Here is a 24,895-nt window from a genome sequence, read left to right as displayed (position 1 = left end):
AGCCCAGCCCCATCCTCCTGCAAGGCAGTGGCCACAGAGAGGTGCTCAGCGGGGTTAGGCCAGGCAGTGCTGGGGGCTGTCCTGCACTGAAAGCACCTGAGATGTGTTGGTATGGCAGTGACTGCAGCTCAGGGGAGCAGGCAGCCTCCTGGGCTTGGTACTGCAGGAGCTCGGCTGTGCCTAGGGCAGGAGAGAGCCAGGCTGGGTCCTGCCCATGGGCTGAGGCTGAGGCCGGGTTTATCTCCCCTATGGGAGCAATGGCTGCTGCGGATTTGAGGTTGTTTGCACGTGGGTGCTGCGCCAGGTGAGAGCAGGGTGCCCGGGATGCTGTGCAGCCTCAGAGGCAAGTGCCCAGGGCCACCTTCTTACAGGCTCCTATGCCTGGGACCCTCCTGGGGCTGGGGCTGTGCTGGGGCATCAACCCTGGTCAGGAGCAGGGCTCCCTGTGCCCCTTGCTAGCGCTTGGTGGGCACAGGGAGGCAAACACCATGTCCCGGCCCATGCAGCATGTGGGAACAGTTAATCAACCTAACATGAAAATAATGTGTTTCTGTTTACAGTGTTTGAGTAAGAGGATGAAAACAGAGTGCCCGGTTGGGCTGGGAGGGTCCCGGATCAGGATGAGGCTCACAGCATGTTGGTCCATATGGTCGGCTGCTGTGGAGGCACGAGCGAGGCGGTGGGGAGCAGGGATGGAGGGGGAGAAGCTGCGTGGCCTGGAGGAGGAGGCTAGAGCAAGGACACAGGGTCTGGTGCTGGGGGTTGTTGCCCTAACCGAAAGCTGGGGCAGTAGGTTTGGTGCTGCTTGTAAGGACCTGCTGGTGTGGGCTGAGTCCCAACGGTGTCAGACAGTGCTGGGGCATGTGGTGAGTGTCCTGTGTCCAAGTGTCCCCTGGTTTTAAGAAATGAATGAGATTGCTTTGGAGAGCTGCAGTTGCTGTGGAGTTGGAGGGCCATGCTCCCCCCCCTCTAGTAATTACCCAGCAATTTCTTCTGCACATGAGGTTTTACATACAAGAAAAATAAACAGATGTTGCTGAAGTCAGAGTCCCATTCATCATCCGAAAAGAACAAGTCAAACTATATGAGAAAGTCCTTCAACTCAAGCCAAGACAATCACAGCCTGGTCCAGCTTGCAGAGCAAGCGCCGGGTTGTGCAGGCGCATCCTGGGAGCGGGGTGAGCGCCAGCCCTGCTCAGGCATCCTCTCTCATCCATCCCTCATTGGTGCTGCACCGCACTGCCGATGGCCAGGCAGGGCACCGCATGGGCTGCACGGGGACCCCAGTGAGGAACAAGGGACCCCTGCAGGCTCTGTAGTTGTGTGATATGGCTGGGCTCATCCTGACACTGTGCTTGGCAGCTGGGTGGACAGTGCATCTGTGGTGCGTCCCCATTAGTGTGGTTGCTGCTGAGAGCATGAGCACCCCAAGGCCATGAGGACTGTGCTGCTCCTGCGCTGGGACCCAGGAGGAGGAGGTCAGGGTACTGTGAGGATTTGGGGTTGGGTAAAAGAGTGAAGAGCCCATTGAAATGGTCTGAGCAAATGAAATGACTGATGGAGGCAGCATCTGCAAGGGAAGATGGGGTCACAGTGAGCAGCATGTGGGGCAGGAGTGAAGGATGTCAGTGAGCCTGGCAGGAGCAGGGTCCATTCTGAGCCACTCCCTGCAGGATATAGCCAAGCGATGTGGCCGAGTCAGGGCCAGCAGGACATCAGTGCTTTCCTTCGCACACCACCTTGGCATCCATCCTCCTGCTGCCATCTCCCCGTCCCTCATTGTCCACTGCTTCATTTTTCTTAATTCAGTAGTAAACTCTTCAGGGATGGTGCTTTTCTCCTTCCTGGTATGCGGAGGGGCTCAGCAGCTTCCAAGCGGTAGTGCCAGCTCTGTTCTTTCTGCTCCTGCTTGCAGCAAGGGATGCTGCGGGTACCCTGTGCTGCAATGCCAGGCGTGTTGTCCCCCGGTGGAGTGGCTGTTGCACGCAGGGGCAGCAGGTGAGCAGGGGAGTTTCTGACCTGCAGCACACGGGGGGCTTCTCTCTTGTAGGCAACGGGATCACGCTGGAGGGGGCTGTGCCCTCGGAGCAGGACAGCCAGCCGAAGCCAGCCAAGAGGGCTCGCACCTCCTTCACCGCCGAGCAGCTGCAGGTAGTGGGGCTGGGCCGGGGGGGCTGGAGGGGCTGTGGCTCCCTGGCCTCATCCTGACCCCCTTTTCCCTCCCCTCCGCAGGTCATGCAGGCACAGTTTGCTCAGGACAACAACCCCGATGCACAGACGCTTCAGAAACTGGCAGACATGACAGGGCTCAGTCGGAGAGTCATTCAGGTGAGGGCAGCTGGGGCAGGCAGGGTGCAGGCAGCATCGGCCGCGCAGCCCCAAGCAGGGCAAGGAAAGGGGCAGAGGGGATGTGCCAAAAGGCTGGTATTGAAAGGACTCATATCCCTGGAGCCCCTCGCTCCTGCACATCAACCCTGGGACTTGCAGCATCCAGCAGCTTCGTGGTGTGTTGGCTTCGCTGTCTTCTATAGCAATGCCAGCACCATCCTTCCTCTGTCTTGCTCATGGGTTTTCTGTTTGGTTTTCCCTCTTATGATGCAATGAGTAAACCCAACATACAGCCCCAGCCAACTACAATAAATGGACGGGTGGGAAAGCTGCTGTTAGCATGAGGTCCCGGAGCTCTGTGCTCTGCCCTGGCAGCGGGCACGGGCAGTGTGGGTGCTTCCGCATCCTCAGCAGCCATCCCAGTGTGAGCAGGCAAAGTTGGCTCACTTTGGGAAGCATTGAGATCTAGTTAAAGGAAAAAGGGGACGTGGTGGCAGGGAAGTCTCAGCACTTGTGCTTTTTGGGAGGGGGGGGAAAGCTGTACCATAGGGGCTGAGAGAGGTCCCCCTCTGCAAGTTTCCACCTCTGCAGGCAGCCCAGCTTTGCCCCTTGGTGACATTCATACTCTTCACTTTAACGTTCTGCTGACATGCTTTCTGCATACAATAAAAACACGAGTGATTAAAATAAATCTGAAGCTTTCATCCAGGATTGTTTTGCCAATGACACATTTAAATTTCATGTGTGAAAACCTGGCTGGAGCCTCAGTTATTGAGGTTCTTCGTTAGGCTGCAGATCAAGCAGGCTGCACGCTGGGCTATTTTTTATGTGGATATTTTCTAAAGGCACTTTCAACAGGAAACAATCTGTCAAATGCTTATGACTGTTTCCTTCTCTGTGGTCCAGCGTGCTCGGCCTCGGAGAGCTGATCTCTGCTCAGCCTTGGGGAGGATTTTTACTTCCATCTAGCTTTAAAAAATTAAAGCATAAGAAAGAAATCACCACATTAGCATTAAAAAAAAAAACCCTTCCATGCATGTTTTAACTTAGGATGTAATCCCCTAAATATTCCTTTAATTAAAAGCAGTGAGATATGGTCAGAGGGCTCATACCTGCTGCTCATATGGACTAGGGCTGTATCCCACCATAGCACCCGCCTTTCTCAGCTTTAATGTTCTGCTGATGTAGCTTTTGAATACAATAAACCACAAGTGATTAAAACAATATTGTTTTCATCGTCCCTAAAGCCACAGGTTCTCCTGGTCTAAGCTTTTATTTGTTTTTGTCTCCTCTGTCCTTGCTAATGCTCAGACATTTCCCAGGTGATCCCAGCCATGCTTTTAGGCCAGGCTAGCTGGGGCTGAAGGTTAAAATCTAAGTAAGACTTTAAAAGGCTCTCCCATCATTTGCAGATGAAGCTTTGCATGTGCAGGGTGCTGTTACCAAGGGCTTTCACAGCCCTTTGAGCTCAGGTAGCAGCGCGAAGGGAATAGTGTGATCATGAATGTGAGTTTCTGCATCACCTAGTCAGGGTGTTTCATTCAGTGACAAGCTGGGAAGTTTTAATTACCCTAATAAAAACAGTGTTGGTTTTGACCAAGACAAATCAATAGTAGAGATGCCATTTCAGGCACCCTAATGTCTGTACTGTCTTGAGATAAATCTCTTGCGCTACTGAGTGTAAAACAAAGCTCTGGAAGCTGGATGGAACACTGATGAGGTGTTTCAGTGTGCAGATTTCTAAGTTTGAATCCTTCTTTCTTTAAATACTTGGAAGAGACACCCATCATGGGCCTCAGTGAAGGACCAAGACGCTTCAGTTCAATTCATTCTCTACTGACACATCCTTTGCTGCTTTTTGTTCCAGGTTTGGTTTCAAAACTGCAGAGCCCGCCATAAAAAACACACCCCGCAGCACACGGTGCCGCCCTCGGGAGCCCCCCCATCCCGCATCCCTTCCTCGCTCTCTGATGACATTCACTACTCGCCCTTCAGCAGCCCGGAGCGGGCCCGGATGGTGACGCTGCACGGATACATAGAAAGTAAGCACCAGCAGTGGCAGGGGGTGCTTGGGGTTGGCAGGGCAGTGGGGTGGCACCGTGGCACAGAGTACTGTCAAAACCAACCTCATGCTGCGGGTGCGTGGCTGGTGCATGTGCTGCTGCTCCTTGTGCTCTGATGAACTTTGTCTTTGGGGTTTTCTGAAGGGCTGTTAACTAGGAAGCCCCAGATGAGAGAAGGAGAGGAGAGGAGCTGCTGCAGCCTCTTTCCTTCCATACCTCATCCCCAGGAACGTCACTGCCTGGGTTTTACCCGAGTGGTCCTCAGCCCTCTTTATGTTTTCTTTGTCATGGAGAAGAGATGTGAATGTGCCCTGTTGAGCTCGGTGGTCAAGTGGTCTCCTTCCTGCTCACAAGATCAGAGTTGCTTTCTCTAACGGTTGCCAAGTGCCGGTGCATCATTTGTGAGTGGTGGGCAGCTTTGGTCATGCCTGGATGGAGGTTTTGGCTCCGTGAGGCTTCTCCCCTCGCTTGCCCGTGTGGGCTGTAGTAAAACGTGGCTCCTGCTGTGCCTCTGCCTGATCCACTGGGCACCTCTTCTTCCATGTGTGTCCCGAGCTGCTCCCCAGAGGAAGCCTGACCGTGCCGGTTGCAGGGCGTGTGTTGTTTGTAGTAACAGAGGCTGAAGCCTCTTCTCATCCACAGGTCAGGTACAGTGTGGACAAGTGCACTGTAGACTTCCCTACACTGCTCCACCAGTGCACCTCAAAGCAGACATGGAAGGACCACTATCTAATAGGGGTGAGAAGGTAATTGTAGTCCCTGTTTCAGGCTTTGGGGCCAAACCTCAACTGTAGCACAGATTTTTGTGTACCATCATTGCCACTGCTGTCTCTTGTCAGCATCACTGCTTCTCCATGATCTCTGGCAGCTGCTGCCCACTCATGTGTCTTTCCTTAATTTTGGTGGCCCTAGATTGATATACTAACTGTTGGTCAAAACAGCATCACTTTGTTCTTCACTAAATACCCCTCGTTGTTGTGATGTGCTGGGGTTCTGTGCCTGCATTCACAGAAGGCTTTTGACATCCTCCTACCTGAACTCCTCTTTCTCTGGTTTCTCCCCTTCCCGTGTGCAGTGAGCTCTGTTCTCTTGTTCTGTTCCTCAGCCGTCCACACGTGTTGTCAGTGCAAACAGTGACTGGCTGTAGGACCTTTAGCATGTGCTAACTCTCCAGTTTTCCATGAGTTAATGGAAAAGATTAATTTCTTGGGGATTCCAGTATTGCTTAAAAAAATAACAACTGGCTGTTACAATATCTGAAGTAGGAATGTTATTTCACAATGTCTGGCCAGGAAACAATATTCATAGAATCATAGACTCATATTGCATGTTGATATTTTTCTATTCAGCACTTAAAGCATTTGTCTGTTCTAAGGCAGCTTATTTGGGGGCAAGACTTCTGAAACGTGCTTTAGGCTCATAAGATTTTATTTGTGATTCTAGTTTAAGTGACTTCATTTTGAGGAAACACTAAACCTTTGGCAACTCTTATTGGTTTTAGCTTTTGTCTTTACTGTTCGAAGTTCTCAGCATTTCTTCAAATCTCTCTATTCAGTACAGCAAAGGTAGCTTTTCAATCTCTGTTTTGATAAGCACAAGCAGGGGCACAGCAAAGTTACTTTTTCAGTCTAAATGCTACCATTTTGTCATGATACCTGCACAGCAAGCTGGAGGGTTTTCAGAAAAAATATTATACAGTCCTGTCATTCAGAGAAACTTCCTACAGCAAGTAGCTCCTGTGATTTAAGCGCAATTACTTGCTCACAACTGTTGCAAAACTGGGTTCTCAGAATGTGGAGCTGACCCCAACCGGCTCCTTTTCCAAACAATCACTTGCATGTTGAATTCCTGAAACCTGAAGCAGCCTTTTTCCACATCCAACATTTTTTAAAAGCAGCGATAGCTGAGATCCTGGGAAAACACATGTGAACACAAAGTTTCTGTTTCCCCCTGCACATGGGGCACCTCCCTCCTCCTCTGGGGGTACCCAGTGCAGTGACTATGGGAGAAGTGAGTAGTGACCAGCTCTTCCCCTGACTGATGGCAGGGACAGATGCTGTATTTGCAGAGCAGTGAGGTGTAGTCATTTCAGGGAAGCCTGTGCTGATGAGCAAGGGAGGTGGATAGAGTAAGGGCTGTTGCAATGGCCTTCACCTTTCTTGGTAGCTGCCGTAACACAAGATGAATACATCAAATACTGTTTTCAGTATGTTGCCCAGTTTGAGATGGTTTCACACCTAAAGCTGTGCCCGAGGTGCACTGTTCTCTCAGGCTGTGTGCTGCCATAGTCCTGTTCTCCCGCCTGGGTTCCTTGGCTGCAGTGTCTGCCTTCCCCGCCTGGTTCCATTCCATGGGCAGGGCTGGCAGCTTGCGGGCAGACAGTGGTTCCAGAGGAGGTTTTTCCATGAGGAAGCGGCTGCCGCAGTGGGGCACGTCTGTTCTGTTGGTCCCTGAGAACACATTTCCATTGCGAGGGCTGTCTGTCTGTCTGTCTCTGAAAGCAGCTAACGCTTGGTTCACGTTTCTCCCACTAGGTCATCCTCTTTCAGTACTGACTGCGCGAACTCTTCCTCATCTGCCCATGGCGCTACCAGCACCACTGCCCCTCAGCCGCTGAAACACAGCGTCCAGCCCAAGGCAACTGTTATCAGTCATGCAGGAGAAACTCAGATCCAGCATTCTCAGTTCTTTCCACTGACCAGCACCTAACATCCACTATTATTTCTCCAGCGACACTCTGTGTATGTGTGTGTTGAGTGCAGAATTACATTTTTCACTTGTTTCTTGTGGACTTGTAGAATGACCGTGAGTCTCTCCAAGGCGATGCCAGACACAGTCAAAATTAGTGACTCTACTGTGCTTGCAAATCTTGCTCCCAAACCCATGGGAATATGAACAAACCAGAACATGCTGAGTCTCAGGGGGGGGTCGATGATCACCTCTGAACATAAAGGAAGGAGGAATTTATGTGGTTTGGCCTGATTCTCGTTTTGCACCAGTGAAGCGCTGTCGGTTCCCGGACATCCCTCCTTATTTCCACTTGCATGTGTGAAATCTGAAATGAGCTTTTTGGCTCAGCAACTCGATATATACACAGATCTTCCTGAGCCAAACTCGCAGGTAGCTGAGACTCCACTAAGTGGAAAACATGATGCCAGCTGGAAATAGGCGGTTTTTCTTCCTCCTCAAAGTGCTTTAGAATCACATGTCCTTTGATCACTCTAAGGTAAGTAAATCTTAGTGGTTTTTCCCCCCGTTTTATAGGAGGGGAAACCAAGATGTCCTAAAATGAGAAGAACCGTGGGGGTTGGTGGCAGAGCCAGGTTTAACACCCTGAAGTTTTTGATTGCTGACTCGTTCTTAGAACACTGAATCTCTCTCTCCTTCTCCTCTCAGAGCCATCTGCCAAATCTTCTTGTTTTTTACTCTTGTTCTTTATTAACAAGCTACTTTAATTCCTTGAAGTCATATTGGATCACAAATGGGTGATTGCAGAATGTACCTACACAAAACTCTCAGACACTGCGTACGCTGGGAGTGGGAAATCCTCAATGGAAGCTGGTTGTAAAGGCGTAGAAGTGTTCTGCCCTGGTGTGGACCCAAGCTCAGTCAGTGGAAACGGTGGGGTAGAAATGGGAGACTGGTTAAAAGGCAAAACCCTCGGCAAAGCCAACAGGAACAGTTGCTAGCTGAGTGGACAGCAAGGTGATGGCATATTGCTTTATCTGGCAGCACCGTTCCGATTCCCTCTGCCCTCCTGTTGTTCCCCATTGCTGGAGTATGGCTGTTGCTGCTGCCAAGTCCTTGGAGGAAGGCGCAGCCCGGGAGAGCTGCTGCTGGCGGGGCAGGCACCGCAGGGCTCATTGCAGCAGCAAAGGAAGTGCTCAGCAATCTGGCCCCAAATCAGGAAAAAAGCTCCGAAATGATCCTTCATTGATGGTAATAACAAAAAGTAAACAAGTAACCTTTGCCAGCCCTTCTCAGTTTGCACCAAGCCAAGAGCAGGTCTGTAACAAAACCTCTCTCCACGCAAGCACACGGGTCTGTCTTGCTGCTAAGTGTCTGTGAGGCCACGTTTCCAAGAATGTGAAAGCCTACTATGAGCCGCAGTTAGTGCGTAATATGACTGAACTGTGCCTGAGGACCAGAAGACAGGAATCCATCCGTTGCATAACTTGTTTTTAGTTTGAACTCTAGATACGTGTGTTTTTCTCTGCGGATCAATCTCCATGGGGTGGGCAGCTATCCCAATGGCTTGGCCAGCCCCTATTGCACATGTGGCAAGGCTGTGCCCACGAGCTGCGTGTGTGACACTGATGGCCAGGCATGTGGCTCCAGCTATAGTCACGAGGCGCGCTCGCTGCTCTGACTGCATGGGGAATGGCGTCAGGAGATGTGGATGTCTGATGAGGTGGCCACCAAGAGATCTTTGAGAAGTAACTGAGTACAAGCATGCATTGATATTTGTTGGAACAAATATATATATATTATATATATATGTGTGTGTATATATATATACATACAGAGGTTTGTGTATATATATATTAAAAAAATACAGAGAGACAGAGTGTGTGACGGTAATATCTTGGACAGTAAGGCCAGTATTCTCTTGCAGCTAGCAGCTCTACCCCCAGTTTAAAATAACATTTGAAAGGAGAGAGGAAATTAAGTCCACAAAGTATTCTTGTCACCTCCTGACATGTGAATAACTATTTCCGGTGTGTAGCCAGTGACAAGGCACTCCCATATGCCTGACCTGACTGGAACCGCCGCTGCAGAGGTGTCCCCTTGGGGACCACCAGTTGTACCCATTGCAGTCATTGTTGTCCTTGTCTGTAGCACTGAGTGAAGGATGGGTGTCCCTTTGTTGGCTGTTGATGGTGTTTGTTATTGCAAGGCTGGGGTGGATTGCTGTGTCTGCATGCAACAGCTTTAAGATGCTGGTTCTGGTCGGCAGGGTCACTTCTCCATTTGCGCTCGCACATCCTAATGATCGTTTAGTTGTGGAATTAGTGCCATAAACGAATGGGTAGTTGTTTGATTTAAGACCGAAGGAGAGACTCCAGGCTGTAACTTGACCTGACCACAGTACTTGAGATTTCCACAACTGTTTTGTTGAGGGAGAAAATGTTTTTTCTGATGCATTTCTCTTCTGTCTCGGCGGTGCAATGAAAGGGAAACTATTAAATATGTATCTGCTAAATATCAACTTACTGATCGAAACCCCCCCCACTTGTGAAATGTACTGTATGGCAAAGTGTTTGTAATTGATACCACTGACAGGACTGGAGTGCAAAGCAGAGGGAGCATAGGTGCTTCTCTCCAGTGGAAGTGGACTCACCACAGCCCATGGGGTGAACTGCCCCGCACAGACTGTGCTCCGGGGCACTTCCCCCCATAAGTAGCCAGGAGCAGCTTTGCTAATTCAGAAATCAGGCTCTGTTTATATTAAGCCCAAATTGTTTGCAAAAACTGGAAGCAATTCAGCTTGTGCAGTTTTAGAGCTAATTATGTGTATGGAAAATACTCAACTGTACCAAGAATGTAAGAAATCCTCTAATTTATTCAATACATTGTTTCACAACATATTTCACACTGACTGTTGCCACTGAACCAAACCTTATCTCAGGTCATTTGCATTCATCTCCTGTCTGTAGATTAAAAAAAAAAACAAAAAAATAAAATGAAAATCATTCTCATTTTCTTAGTTTATTCAGTAATTGTCAAATGGGTTCTGGTGCAGCAATGCAGACTCCACGGACTAAACTTTTCCAGTTGCTATTTCAAAACCTTTTGCAGAAAAAAATCCGATGAAGATAGCCAGTGAAGGCTTTTCACTCAAGTTTAATAAGGTAACTAAATAAGGCGAGGGTCTGAAAGTGGAATGGTTTACAGTTTTATTACCAATTCTTTTTGGTTTTGGCTCATGCTGGTTAACCCCAATACCCGAGCTAAAGGTGCTTACACAACTTCTTAGTTGGGATGGGGGAGTGGGAACCAATCCTGCACTACTATCAGTGATATATCTGTAGGATGCCAACTATAGACACATCAGTTTTATTTCATCTGCCAATCATTTTGTTGTAGCATGTTGCAATTCTGCATGTCTTGGCTACAATGGTTAAAAAAGAAATTTCTCTGAATGAGTGGACAGTCAAGACTAATATTTATTTTAAAAAAAGTAAAACTAAATTGTAAGCACTTTTTTGTAAAACCAATGTCTGTTTTGTTACATACTTTTAATGTTGTGCTTTGTAAATGTCTTATTTGTGTAATAAATAAAGTTAATGCAAGTAGAAGTGCTGGCACTTACATCCAGAAAATGATGTAATTCCATTTTATTTTATTTTTAAATACTTTCTGGCTTACTAATCAAGCAGCAACCCACCCAGTTTTCCTCTTTTATTATTTTGTTAAACTCTGGCTTCAGGAGAGTTCAACAAACGTTCGTAGTAAATGGATATAATTTCCTAGTTAGCAAACCAGTCATTAAAGAATACCTCTGGTGTACATTATTACAATGATCAATCAATATCAAAGTACTGAGCAAAAAGAGAGGAAAGGAATTCACCAGGACAGCTAACTAAAATCTGGGAAAATAATGTTGATTAAGATGGATTTGAATGGCTTCAACACTGAATCCAGGCACACTCTTTAACAAATTGTTTTCAGGCTTAATAAGGTTTATATATACTACACTACACACAGGAATATTACTGTGAGTACAGTCTGCTTTTTTTCCATGGCTTTTTCTCAGCATGACTGATTAAATGATTATTTCCATTTTTGTTTGTGCTGACAAAGATGACAGAAAGATTATATCCCTGTAGAGGGAAAGGGTGAGACAAATCCATGAGGACAAATTAGATTTATTGTGAATCAGATTACCTGCTTGGGAATATTATCATCTAGCAAAAACTGTTTTCATGGTTTCGGTTGATGTTCAGTTGTCTCATCCCAAGCTTGCCGGCAGGTCTGAATGATCCATTCATGCTCCTCATCATCTAAAATGGAGATAAAGAGAATGTCAAATATCACCATGTCAGATCTGCTCTTTGCATCAGTAGGACCCAGCTCAAACTATTTTTTCTTGTGAAATAAATCCGGTTTTAGCCATTGGCATCTCTTAGAACCCTTTTTTTTTATTTGTTTAAAATATGGTGTGCTGTTGTGTTGGAATTTGTCAAGGCAGGAGGTACTGGATCTATGGCAATGACTGATTATTCATCTGTTTGATAAGATTAGCTTGGGTGAAACTGAGATTTATATGTATAGATTGGATTTTTTCATTTTTTGGCTGAAGATTTGTTGAAACTATCAGTAATGAAGATACACATTTTTTAAATACCTTGTTGCTTGTCTGTTTATGAAAGGTGAAGGTAAAGAAAAATCTATAGTGAAATGCTTGGTTCTTCCAGCTTTTCTTTCAATGCTGTTTTGATATGTACTTTATGACAGGTATCGATAAGCTGATACAGTGGCTGATGGACATATTTTAGACCATCTTCTGTGTCCCTTGTCAGTGTTCATGTCTGTCGTATTTATTGTCAGAGGATAATGACAGTGTGGAAAGAGAGAAAAAAATCAAAGACAATGTAGGAAAAAACAACTGTCCAGCAAAGTTTGAATAGAAATTTTGTGTATGATTACAAAAAATAACTTGGTAAATGTTAAGTTGTGGCTTCTTAATTCCAGGCATTTAAACAGTCTTGTCTCCAAAAACTGTTCTGCAGCTTTTTATTTTGTGTCTGTGTAGGGGAAAAGAGATCTCTGTAGCAGACCAGGAAAAACAAACTTCAAAAGCCTTCAAAAAAATCAAAGTATTACTTAAAACAATACCTGTATTTATTTTTATATAAATGAGATGTATTAGAGCTGCTTCTTGTGTGTACCACTGTCTTAACAAATTCATATCAGCTGCTTGTGATGCATGTCTCTAACCTGCCTCCATCTAAATTTTAAGGGGTTGTAGCAGCCCTTATTACCTGAAAGAACAGATGATTGTGAGAAGGATGGAGCTGAGGGGGCTGTAACCCCGGTACTGTGGCCATTGCTTGGCATAGTGCACAATCCCTTTTATTTACACAACTGCCCTGCACTGAGCACCCTGCTTAGGTAGGTCCAAAAAGATGGAGCAAGAAGCATGTTGCTTGTAAAGAGTCACATTTTCATGGAGATCTTTTGACTCCAGAGTTGTACCTTTATGTTAAAGTGACATAGGAGCATTTGAAATGCAAATGGTAGGAAGGTTCTGGGAATGAACTTGTGCTACTGAATAAGTGAAAGTCCACAGAAGGGTATGTGACAAATTAGGTCTGATGCATGAATCTTTAAGCTTGGGGGTTAATCTTATTGGTTGCAGTGGGTTTTGAATCAAGTCAGCTTGGTCTTGGCTTCTTTGATTCCTTTTTTTTCATGCTACCCTCCCCTTTCTCTCATTCCTGAGTTGAGTGCACGCCTTTGCTTCTCATGAGGTGCTGCTCACAGGCAGCTCTGTTGGCATCCTGGTGAAAGCAGGCTGAAGGAAAGCCTGTGCCAAGGCATTTGTCCCTCATCTGAATGGCAACACTTCTCTGCCACCCTTGACAACCAGTAAGCAGAAAGGCTGGTAACTCAGAGGAGGTTTTCTCTAAGAGCCTGCTCTCCAGTTTGCTCTTTGCATACAGCCACTGGTTTCCAAACTGCTTGCTTGTGCCGACTGACCCTCTTCTCATTCCCCACTCGAGGGTGCTGGCTTGCAAAAGCTGGGTTTGGTGGTGGAGCACCCACCTTTTGAGCAGCACCCCAGAGACCGTGAATGGGTTGGAGAACACACTTATGCTGCCATTGTTCCAACAGCTCAGCCTGTGGGCTTGCTAAAATGACTGGAAAATGGTCACCATTCGGATAGAATAGCCAAGTTCAGCTCTTTCTGTGTTTCACTGACATGATCTTTTTTTATTCTCTATGCCAACGAATCAATCGGTCCATAACAAAATACCCTGTTAATGGCACGTTTCTTATTTGGGTGATATAAGAGAGAAAATAAATGCTGATAAATATGCTGAAAGGGAAATTAGAAAGATGAGCACTGAGGCTTAAAGACCACGCGATCGTTACAGAGGCAGAGATTCCACGGAGGGCTGCAGCGGGAATGCAAATGTGGTCTTTTAAGCTTTCTTAAAACAACATCAAAGCCATAATCAATGTGCTGGCTTTTGTTCTATGCACTAGGTGTTCCAGCACTTGTAACAACGTGATCACGTGAGCCTCGGCTATAACAGATACTGTCCAGCCTGGGAAGCTCTGTGATTTTAGCTGGAATCACCTTACCTAAAAAAATTGGTTTATCTGAGCTCGCAATAATAGCATGAAAATGAAACTTTTGTCTATATCTGCCATGGTGAAGGAATAAACAAAACTTACACATGCTATAAATCGCCACTTTCTACTTGTATTTGGATACAGATAGATGCGGCTCACCTGAGTACTAGAAATAATCAGCCTGCCTTCCTAGTGAGAAATCTACGTAGCTGAGCATCAAGGGTATAAGCACTAAGGCAGGTGCTAACTTAGCTTCATTTAACAGGTTTCCAACATATCCTTGGTTTGCCCAGATTGTTCCTTTCTGCACTTTCATGGTCTCCTAGGAAAGCACACAAGGCAGGTTGCTCTAAGGATTTTAGCCTCCCCAGACTCATCCCTAAATGTCTTGGTTCATGCAGTGATCTGATCCCATGCAAATTAAATCCATGTTCATAAGCACTGCTTAACTTGCATGTGGCGTAATCAGATGCAAGAACTGAATGAGCTGTATGAATATCAACTTTGTATGAAAAGGGAAAATAGATGCAATGAGTCAATATCCCAAAAAACCAACCTAAAGCAAATCCCTAGAACTGCCATCCAACCCAGCATCCCGTATGACTGGTCCTTGCTCTAGGTAAAGGGAAATCAAAGAATTGATCCAGCATAGTGAGAACCACAAACCCAGAGATGAGAATGGCTCCAGGGCTAGCTATGTGAGAAGAGGCAGGGAAATATTAGAATGTAAAGAGTTAAGCTATGGTAAAACATACTTTTGCTACACTAAAGAAGACTGGTTGATAATTACTGTAGTTTTAGGGCTATTTGAATCAGTGCAGCTGCAACCTCTTCAGTAGTAACCCCTGAAACAAGACAAACTGGGTTTATTGTACTGAACAAGTCTTAAAGCTCCTCCCTGATTGTTAGTAATTGGCAGCAATGGACTTAACAGCCTCTTGACTACCCTTTTTACACTCTACCTGACTGTGCAGCTAACAATTTAAATCACAGATGCCGATCCTTCTTTGTGGCAGCTGCTTGTTAACTACATGTTCCTCTTTTTCTGTCACTGGCTGCTTCCATAACCCTGCAACACCAGGGTTAGATTGGAGAATCACATTTCATCAATATTTAAAATGGAATTAAACCTTGAAGTTTGATTAATGCTACCAGATAGTGAGTTGTAATTACTATTTTGCAAATTGCAATTGTTTGAATATGTTAATATGATTGTCTGAGCACATCTTCACCTTCACAAGTAATTTTCCCTTTAAAAAAGATTTGGGCGAAAAAAAAAAAGAAAGAATACAAACTCTTTTAATCAATGGTAAATTATCACCCTGTGCACAATTAGGTGCTATGGGGTTCTTCATGTTGTGTGCTGAATTCTGTGTCAGCATATTTACCTTTCAAAGTTTATCCATTTATATAGATTTTCCTCAGTAGAATAAACATCCATGGAACAGACTTTGCTGAAACAGGACTAACCCTGGTGATATTTGAAGGTAAAGAAGAAAAAGCTTTGTCTGAAAATGTTTTGCAATCTGGTGTATCCCTGTTCAGTAAATGTTAACAAGTTATTTCTTCCAAAGTTAGTGAAATATTATTATTAGTTATTATCATGACATATCATTGAAATCTTGAAACAGAGATAGTGAGAGATCTCCACAGATGAGCTGTTAGAATATATATAAGTATTGACTGATTCTTTTGAACTGTTTTCTTGTGTCTCAATCTAAAGCAAATTAGTTTTCTATCACCCACAAAATACACTTTGAGTACTGTGGGTCAGATCCTCAACCAGCCCAGGTTGGGACAGCTTCTCTTTTGTACTTGATTTGGGCTGTTTTCATTGAGCAGGCAGAGGCATACGGAGCCAACCCTGGTAGCCACCTGCATGACTGACCCCCAGAAAACAGCATCCGCCCACAGTAGATGAAAACCAGGGGTGCAAGTCCTGCTGATCAACTGCTGGAGACTGTCTACACAGTTAGCACAGTTAGCACACTGATCCGAACTCCATCAGTTCGGATGGAGTCTCTTCAGGCAAATAAGACCCAACTAAATCTGTTGGTCGTACTGTGTTCCTGGAAGTAGCCCATTTCAAAATCTTCTCAACAAATAATTGCTTTGCAAGTTCCTTCCTTGTTTTGGTTGGCTTTAGGGGAAACTCCAAATGCCAGCAAAGTCCAAACAGGTGTCTGTCAAAAATGCTGTAATGTGTATTCCATAGTGAGCCCAAGCTGCAGCCCACTTAAGTCAGTGGATTTCTGCTCAGCATCTCAACAAAATGAAACTACTTGTCTGGTTTTCAGTGTTCAGGCTAAAAGTAGTGGCAGAAGAGACTTCCCCAACTACACAATCCAGATTTATCTCTCAGATGGGATTAGAAACAGCTGAAAGTTCAGGGTGGGCTTGCTTCAGGGTGCTTCCACGGGATGGCTTGAAAATACACTGTAATTTAGGTGCATTTAATTTTCCTATATTGAATGCATATTGCAAAGTTCAGAATTATTTGCTTCTAGCTATTGCATTTCTGTGTTGCTTATGGAAACCTTGGCTGTGAGAGACCTCTTAGGACCGCATGTTTAGGTGTCTGCCATGATGCAGAGTGGAGACTGTCAGCGGTATTGTCATGTAGGCTTCCAGATTTGCCCTCTTAACTAATGCTTTTCCAGGAAACCAGCTAGAGGTGCACAGGAAGGTGTGCTGCATTGAAATTAGAATACTTAGTGGCTTACACAGGGAAAAAGCCTTCATTGTTCACCTTAAAAACCTTGTCTGACTCTATGTTAGGTCTTCGTACCCCACTTTGTAGCTGTGTGTGTTCCTAGTGTCTTAAAGGCTTTGTCTACACCGGAGGCCTGATGCATGCCCTGATACACTCCAAAATTCAGATCCTTGAATCCCTACTCTGCCCAAAGGCAAGTTGGGACCAGATGTGAATGGGCATCTTCCTTCCTTCACTCTTGCTTTTGTTAAAGGCCATGTGAGCAAGGAGGGAAGTAGATGTGCCCTGGTATGTGCCTCCATTGGGACAATCAGAGGCTGGCAGCTCCGGCGTACCCTGAGGGCACGGCTGTGTGGTAAAAGCAGCTTTCCATGACTATGGTTTGTAAGAGGGTGTGTTTACAATAGACAATCCTTGAACAAGAGCTGAGTTTCCTTTCTGTTTGCAGAGGGCCAAGTGCACACAGACCATTGTAAACAACAATATCATTTAATTCTTTCGCATGCCTGACTCCTCCCATCACCCGCAGTGCAGTTTATCATGTTCTTCCACTACACAATTACAATCACATGTGATAGCATCTCAGCCATGGATTCTGCCTGGCACACCCCTTTCATTTCCACTGTCCCCTCCAGGTCCCTAGCACCACTTTCCTTACTGCACCTGACCCCACCAACATCAAGGCTGGCAAGAAAATGGAAAATACGTTTTCAATTAACCTTTGCTTCCACCCGCAAATTCTCACCCTTCCATTTACTTTTAATTACTGTGATTCCAAAATGGCCCCCAAATGAACTTCCCATCTCTTGTAAAACTTGTTTTCACATGAACCATATAGTTGAATATAAGCGCCTATAAGACTTGTGCATAACCTATTTAATGGATTCACAATAGGATGGCAAGCACACAAACAAAGTTGTTATTCTTGGCATGCCACAATTTGGAACTGAAACTTTCAAAGTTTTCAAAATGATAAGTATTTTAAGACCGGGAAACCACAAGGAACAACATATCTGCAAAAGCTATAGCTACTGAAACCACTGTAGTAACTTACATCATGATGCACATATTAAAATTATCATTGTTGGCTATAGTCTTGGCTATAAATTATATTGGTTCATAATCTATTTTACCGAATTGAGTATATTTTATATTAAAACATGTAAGCCAAATGGTTCCACGGATGAGAAATCTCCAACTCTGTCTGTCACCTGAGCAGACTTTGATTTGCAATGGCATTCAAAATGTGCCTGATCTTAACACATTTCTATATAAGAAGATATCAAAAGAGCATATGATGGGTAGGAGAATTGGTCCAACATTTTAAAAAGTGTTTAGGGAAGAGTAAGAATAGACATGGAGCTTCTCGTAGGAGTCTGGGATCTTCCCTTTAAGTAGACAAAATTTCCTTCTGCCATCTTCACTTCAATACTCATTCATTCACCTTGCCCGCTCAGCAGTCCCCAGTTTGATACTTTCTCACATTCTGCCTCTCCTCCTTCTAAGATTTGGCTCTTGAACTGATTTATTTGTTAAGCATTGGAGATGATTTAGGTCCAAAGCTCTCACATCAGAACAAAAGCTAACTAAAAAATAGGAAGAGATAGATGAGCAACACTTGGAGCTCCAGATGAAAGAGCTATAATACAATTTCTGACCTTCCTCTTAATGTAATATTTTTCAAATCTTCTGACTATCATAGAAGCAGTGAGTATGGAAAGCAAGTGCCAGAAAACTGGAATTGTATGAATGTGGGCAAAAAACCTGGGACTAGACACAAGAGAAAAAAGTATACGGAAGACGGAGGAGGCAAGACCAAAAGGTGAATTTGTATGGGCATGCGTAGAGCCTTGTGGGCATAGAAAACAAGCTGAGTGCCATGACAGAGAGAGAAAACATTTTTTGCAGTGGTATTTTGGAGGAATATAAATCAAAGAGGCCAGGAAGAGGAGTTAGCAGTAAAAAGGACAAGCACTCCAGCTGATGCAAGACAAGCAAAGGACTACTCATATTTGTATGCTCTACTGTGTAAATGGAGAGTAGTACTGGCTCTCTATTTTACAAAACCCTGTTTTCAGAAATAAGTTTGTCAGCCAAAGTAAAGAGGAAAAGATCAATGGATTGCAATAAACGGCATTTAACATAAAAATGAGTAAAATTTACAATTCAGTTAACTTGTGAAATGTTAAAAAAATCAGCAAACAATAGACACAATTTGTTTTGTTCAGAGCCCAGAGGTAGAGACCAAATCCTCTAAATTAATTTCTGCAAAAGCTGGGGTTTTTTTCCAAACAGGTCTGGATCCTATTCGTTGTAGAATATACTGATTACCAACTATTTTTAAGAGCTTTACACAAACATTATTTCTTTTGTTGTGTGAAATGCAGAATCAGCCATCTGGCAAATGCCCCAGAGCTAAAATCTTTTACATGACATATAATTCAAAATGATTAAATATACAACAGAAAATAGCTATAGCATTGCACTTAAAATAGCATGAACTTTTACTGCCGATCAAAACTGATTTCTTTAGCTTAACAAGTATCCAAAGAACAATTATTTGAAGAGCTTTTAAGAGTTTCAATATGTAGGAACTAAACCTCATCTAAATTCAGTATCTTAAGTCAAATAAAAAAGAAACAAATGTACAAAAGATTAAATGGTCCTGCGTTATAAGTAGACATTTAAATCTATGGGAAGCTAAATTCATTTGAACAAAAATACTATATTCCCTCTGTATATGTATTGCTGGGGCTTTCCTCTCCATTGCTAAGGGCATCTGCCAAAACAACTCTTACATTCTTAGGCAATGACTAGGGACTAGCCTGGAATCAGACTGTTCATCCACTCCCTCCATCATCAGAATGGGCAATTTCAAAGAAGAACAGGGAATAAAGCTCCGTGCACGATCCCTAAGTGCAGTCAATCTTTTTTCCTGCACCACAGTCGACTTTAAGTTAAACTTGCTGTCTTTTTTCCAGAAATACTCCAGGCCTGAAAAATTGCCAGGTCCTCATCCCACACCCAATTCTCCAGTAGTTTATGAGAAAGAGCACGCAAACATCTGCATGTGTTTGGGGTACATAAGGGTAGGTACAGAAATATTACCCTGCGTAATTATTGAGCGGTTATGGCTCTGTTTCTCAACTACATTTTTCAGACAAGTCAAAGTCTACATTTCCCAAAAGCACTTGGTGCAACTCAGATCTGACTTGTGAGACAAAAAAAGGTCTAAATGTAGGCTTTTCTCATGGATTTGCATACTTGGATAAACCTGAAACGGGTGAATACATCGCCGCCAACTTTCAAGAACATTTTGCTTCTAAATTCTTTCAGACCAAGCACGAGAACCTTCATCCCAAGGTAACAACGTGAGGCAATTGTAAGTCTGTGATTGCTCAGGCTTAGAATTGAAATGGCTTTGTACCCTTGCCTGTGGAGTTGGGTCAGCCTCAACCAAGGAACATCAGACGTTCTAATCCCAGACTTTTCTAAACTGTAATAAAATAATGTTCTTGAATCTTGACCTTTTCAGCTCATAATGATTCCTGAAGCAGCAGGATTTTTCCTGCTGCTTTTTACAAGACTTTCAGGCTTGTAGAAATCCTAAGCTGATTGCTGGCTCATTTGGGACTGCTGCAACACCAAAACCTCTCCTCTTAGTAAGATACTTGTCCTGGTTTTCTGGGCCTAATCCTGCTCTTAATAACATGCATGTTAATTCAGTTACCTGACTGAGCTTTTAGGGTAAAAGCAGGCTTTGTGTCTTCCTGATCTTGATGTTATATGAAGAGATGCATATATTTCGGGAGGTAATACTAACTGCAGTATAGAAAGGTACCCTATGCACCATACACATATTAATTAAACCTGAAGATGGAATATGAAAATAGTAGCACAAATACTCTCATATTACAAAGAGCAAAAGCATATTTATATTATTTAACTCGTCCTTTCGATAACCACAGGAGAAATAAGGCAATTTTCATCAGAAGCATCTTTGCTTTTCAACAAGAGAGGTGACCCAGGCAATCTCCTATAACCTTTTCCATCTCAGTATGGCAAGATTTCTGTTTTTGATGGAATTTTCTCTTTGAAAGCTATGGGCTTCTCTGATATTTGGGAGTCCTAAAACCTGAATGTCGCAGCTTTTCTTGTACCTCCCTGCTTTGCATTAAACATAACCTCATATATTTTCTACTTTCAGTGAAAAATTGGGACATCTTCCCATCTTTCTATTGACCAAACTCTGTTACAAAGGTGCCAGGAGTCCTATTTCTGGAAAAAAACTAAAGAAGTAACATTCCTAGTGAAACAGGAGTCTAGGCCCAGTATCTATTCAAAACAAACAAGGTATCTTCTTACAAATGACCATTCACATTCTTATTTATGTGTCCAATTTTGCGTACTTCGCAATACTGGAAAGAAAGGACTGAAGAACACATGGAGAATCAAGAGAAATTTGAGCATCCCCAAGGAAACAGAGGTTTAGGAACGGAGTAATAACTGCAAGATTGTGATGAGATTTTGGAAAACTTTGCTAGATAAGAACATATAACAAAACTGCTGCTGTCATTTCATTCCCTGGGCCTGATTATGTTTTCATGATGGGCCTTTGCACTGCTTTAACTGTAAGAACTCTTTAAGTAAATGAGTATCAGACCTCCATGCTAGTGAAATGCAAGGCTTGCCAAATTTATCAGGAGTCTCTGTGGCACTCTCCATCCACTCATCTTGGCGAAGAAGTGGTGGAAGCAAACTCAGTAGTTTCAAATGGTGTCTGTTTTCTTCTCCTCTGCAATGGTACCTGGATGCTGCCAGTTTGGAGGCAAGTCAGTGCCAAGGCTCTATGTGGAGCTCTTCCTTGCCCTCTTTCACAAACAGCCAAGAAACAATCAGAAATCGCTTCATAATAGGGCCAGGGTGAAAGGTGAGAACTGGAGTAGTCTGAAAGCCTGCTGCCAGACCTGAGGAAGATAGTGTCATTTTGGTAAACCTGTCAAGCTGTTGTAAGAACTTCCTGAATGCTTCCTACCATCTGCTTTTGATGCTTTCAAGACTTGGCTGGAAGCCTGGAGGTTTTCCTGCTCTTTCCTGCCCAACCTATAATGGAGTAATTCTGGATCTGTTCCCTGTCATCCCAGCCTCTTCCTCAGTTTCTTCTGCTTACAGCTGGGTTTTTTTAACGATATTTTTTTCTCTTTACTGCAGTGGCCTTGTGCCCTGAATCATCTCTCCTGGGGCGGTCAGAGTTCCTCTGATGTTGAACAAGTGCCGGGTGTTTCAATTGTGTTCATGTTCTTGAGAGGAAGGGTCTGGCCTACACGACACATTCCTTCTTCACACTCACATCAACACAAAGTTTAACTTTGTGTACAGGGCTCTCAATGGAACAGCCACACAAAGCACATCTCCAACGACTCCGTCAGGCTGCACGCTGCGCCGCTGGGCTTAGTGAATATTGATGGATATAATTTGTAGGGTTTGAGATAAATGTCATGAAGGACAATGAGTTCAAAGAACAGATTAAAAAACAATAAATTGAATTCCAAGGCGTTCCCTCCTGTACTAATCTGTGTAGGTTCCTGTGTTTTTGGAAAGCATGTTGCTTATCTTCCTCATCAGTAGGCCCACAGCATTCCGGTATTTTGGATCAATGCCATTTGTAATAATCTAGATCAGTTTTTATTCAACGTTTATAAAACAGGCCATGTATCACAGGGTATATTTTATAGCAGATGGTATCTCCAATTCATTTAACCCCCCCTCCACTTCCCTCCTCCAATATCACACTGCATACTTATAAGAGCTCTTCAAAGTAGAGCTGAGCAGAATTTTCTTCAACAAATAGTAAATTTGCTGAAAAATGGCATTTCCAAGCAACAAAACTGTTAAACTGTGGCACATTAAGAAATGAGATGTTTTGTCTTCTAGGAAAAACAGGACTTGCAATTTAAACATTTTTGGGGAAAAAAAAATAAATGGGGTGAGTAGTTGCTTTCAGAAGTAATTTTTATTGAAAAAGAAAGTAATAAACTCAAGGGTTAAACAGCCAGAACACAAAGTGTTTGTTTCAGGTCAGATTACATTTTCTGAGTTATCCCAGTATCAACTGTTTTGGGATCTTCTGTGTGTTTTTAATTTGGGAAGTTTCTCTTTCGGCTTGATGAGAACTAATTTTCCCCAAGGATTATTAATTTGGGGACTCTATCCATGAAACCCAGTATTTGCCAGACTTTACTCAAAACACAGCTCTCCAAGGCGACAAGACAGTTTCCTTGGGAAAGCCCTTTAGAGCTATTTGACCACAGCCCTAAGGCTCATTTCAATAAAATGGGCTATTCTAACATGTAGAGATAAGCACATGCTTAAGCACTTTGCTGGTTCACAACAGCTTGTTAGCTTTCAGGATCAATGATGTACACCTTACAACCACTCCCTTGCTTGAGATCATAATGGAAGAGATTGAAAATCTTCTGAGATTCACATTCCAAACAGTCATAAAATATATTTATACATATCTGCTTGGGAATACTTCATTGTAATTTTGCAAGACATGATTTATACAACTCTGGGGATACATACATAGCTGACAAAAGTAAATAGGTAAAAAATATTTTAGCTCAGTGATAACAGAACCAAATCATGGGCTTTTTTATGTTGTAGCTTTACTCACGCATCCTAGAAGACACGACAAGTAAACTCATCTTAGTTTACCTTGCAGAAGAAGTTAATCATACCTGCATTTCTCAGAAACCTGAATTTGTAGTCGACAACAACTCTGGTTTCAGGATTATAGAATCCATCACCACAGTCGTAACAGCCTCTTGGTATTTCTGGGGGAGGATCCAGATTTGTAAGCTGAGAAATATCTGGGGAAAAAAAAAAAAGAAAAAAAGAAGAAAGGGTTTGCTTTATTCTGCTTTTTTTCCCCCCTCCTTTTTCATTTGCGCCTTTGGTCAAGATAACAAATACTAATCTCCATGGCATTTGCTATAACAATCATGCAGTCGTCTTACAATAAATTTTAGAAAACATTTTGCCAATTTGGCATAGGGAGAAAATGAAAATGGGAAAACTGCATAAAGAAAAGTGCGTGATAAAATGGTATCACTAAGCTAACAGTAACAGATAAGACCCCAAACTCCAAAACGGGGCCAGGAGAGTCTTGCTGGCTACAGAGAACTACATGTAATCACTAAAATATTCAATGTATAAGGAAAAGTATTTTATGTATTACATTGTGTATTTTACTCACTTGTTCCTTACAAATCTTTTCACCTTTTGACTACAGAAAAATAGTAATATTATTAGTGTCTTTAGCAAAAAATAGACTGGGCAGAAACATTTATTTTGGTATCTAGTATAAAACTACGTGGGACAGATGCATTCAAACTTTATTTGATGCCCTGGGTGTAAACTAAGTGATTTTGTTCGACTTTTCTGTATCAAAAGCCCACTGCTAATGCAGTGAAGGTGAAACGTATAAAAGGGTTAACAGATGTAGATAACAAAGCCCTGTCCTGTGGGTCATTGCTCCAGAGGAGACCATGCTGTGGACACAGTGCTGCATCCTGCACTGCATGGAAGGTTCTGCATTCTTCTGGCAGCATCATACGGTTGGGTCCTGAAATTAGCCAGAGCGTTTCTGCTCCATGTTACTCATGTAGCCGAATTAATCTTTCTTAAGCAAAGTTGTTAGTTTAATTCCTTCCAGACTCTTCAGATCGCAAACGCAATTCAGTACCTGGTTCTATAAGACCAGAGCAGATTTCTGTGTAAAATCTTCTGTCGTAGCCATCACAGTAATGCCATTTTTTATCTTTGTATTCGAGACCATCTGCAAAAGTGTATTTCCCCTGCAAAACATGTTCAAGCACTGAGTTAATAAACATGATGGATGGATTGAGCACAAACACAACTAGCCTTCTCGCTGCCAAAACTGTGCCTTAGCCGAGTGTGCGGGTCAGCTGGGGTTTAAGGAGCGCTGGGAGCTGCCTCTGCCTGCCCACAAGCAGCCTCCCCTCGCACCTTTGGGTGCCAGAGGCCTCGAGGGCATGAAAAATCGGCTTGGTTCAGAAATCTGCTTATTTCACCCCAAAACCTCCCCTGCAGCGGGGCCGCTCCCCATCAGGTCTCCCCTCGGGGTGTGGTGAGGGGCCCTCGGGGTACCTGTGTGGGCACCCCGCGGTGCCACACCGCCCGGTATATGCCGCCGTTGGGGAACAGCAGATCTCCCTCGCCGTCAAACATCCCGTCCTTCAGCGTTCCCCGGTACTCGGTGCCCGTTGGCAGCGTGTAACTGCCCAGTCCCTCCATCCTGGAAGACAGACGGTAGTTGCGGCGGGCGGGACGGGCAGCCCCGCATCCCCGCTCCCCGCCGCTCCTACCTGCCGCGCACGGTAGCCCCGATGTACCGCCCCTCAGACACCTCCATGGCTGCCCGGCCCGGCCCGGCCCGACGGCGCGTCGCTCACACCATGGCAAC

The 24,895-nt window shown here is 44.2% G+C and overlaps 2 protein-coding genes across 8 annotated transcripts in view; one reads left to right on the top strand and one right to left on the bottom strand.

Annotated features, from left to right (window-relative positions):
* The window catches only part of LHX6 (LIM homeobox 6), a 19,628-nt gene extending 7,892 nt beyond the window's left edge, over positions 1–11,736 (top strand). For 3 of the 7 annotated variants that reach the window (XM_030507507.1, XM_030507505.1, XM_030507501.1), the window contains exons 6-10: positions 2,051–2,151; positions 2,233–2,328; positions 4,196–4,370; positions 5,034–5,137; positions 6,926–11,736. In XM_030507507.1, coding sequence (XP_030363367.1) covers positions 2,051–2,151; positions 2,233–2,328; positions 4,196–4,370; positions 5,034–5,137; positions 6,926–6,946 — 497 coding nt within the window. In that variant the 3' untranslated portion in view covers positions 6,947–11,736. The remainder of the gene's footprint in view (positions 1–2,050; positions 2,152–2,232; positions 2,329–4,195; positions 4,371–5,033; positions 5,138–6,925) is intronic. The other 4 variants (XM_030507502.1, XM_030507500.1, XM_030507506.1 and 1 more) reach the window with 2 other exon arrangements.
* MORN5 (MORN repeat containing 5) lies at positions 9,935–24,895 on the bottom strand. Its single transcript, XM_030507519.1, has 6 exons — positions 24,798–24,895; positions 24,580–24,727; positions 24,155–24,266; positions 23,148–23,279; positions 11,280–11,395; positions 9,935–10,042 (listed from the first exon to the last, which is right to left on the bottom strand). The coding sequence occupies exons 1-5, from the start codon at positions 24,842–24,844 to the stop codon at positions 11,316–11,318; spliced, it is 519 nt and encodes a 172-aa protein (XP_030363379.1). The 5' UTR covers positions 24,845–24,895; the 3' UTR covers positions 9,935–10,042; positions 11,280–11,315.

The sequence above is a fragment of the Strigops habroptila genome, chromosome 15, assembly GCF_004027225.2.
Source record: "Strigops habroptila isolate Jane chromosome 15, bStrHab1.2.pri, whole genome shotgun sequence".
Classification (NCBI taxonomy): Eukaryota; Metazoa; Chordata; class Aves; order Psittaciformes; family Psittacidae; genus Strigops; species Strigops habroptila.
The sequence above is the reverse complement of the archived record's forward strand: the minus strand, read 5'-3'. Positions and strand labels throughout refer to the sequence as shown.

Coding starts and splice junctions, on each gene's coding strand:
- MORN5 (XM_030507519.1), bottom strand. CDS start 24,844: ATGGAGGTGTCTGAGGGGCGGTACATCGGGGCTACCGTGCGCGGCAG. Junction 24,728..24,797: donor GGGGCTACCGTGCGCGGCAG/GTAGGAGCGGCG, acceptor TCTGTCTTCCAG/GATGGAGGGACTGGGCAGTT. Junction 11,396..23,147: donor CAGGTTTCTGAGAAATGCAG/GTATGATTAACT, acceptor TCTCCATTTTAG/ATGATGAGGAGCATGAATGG.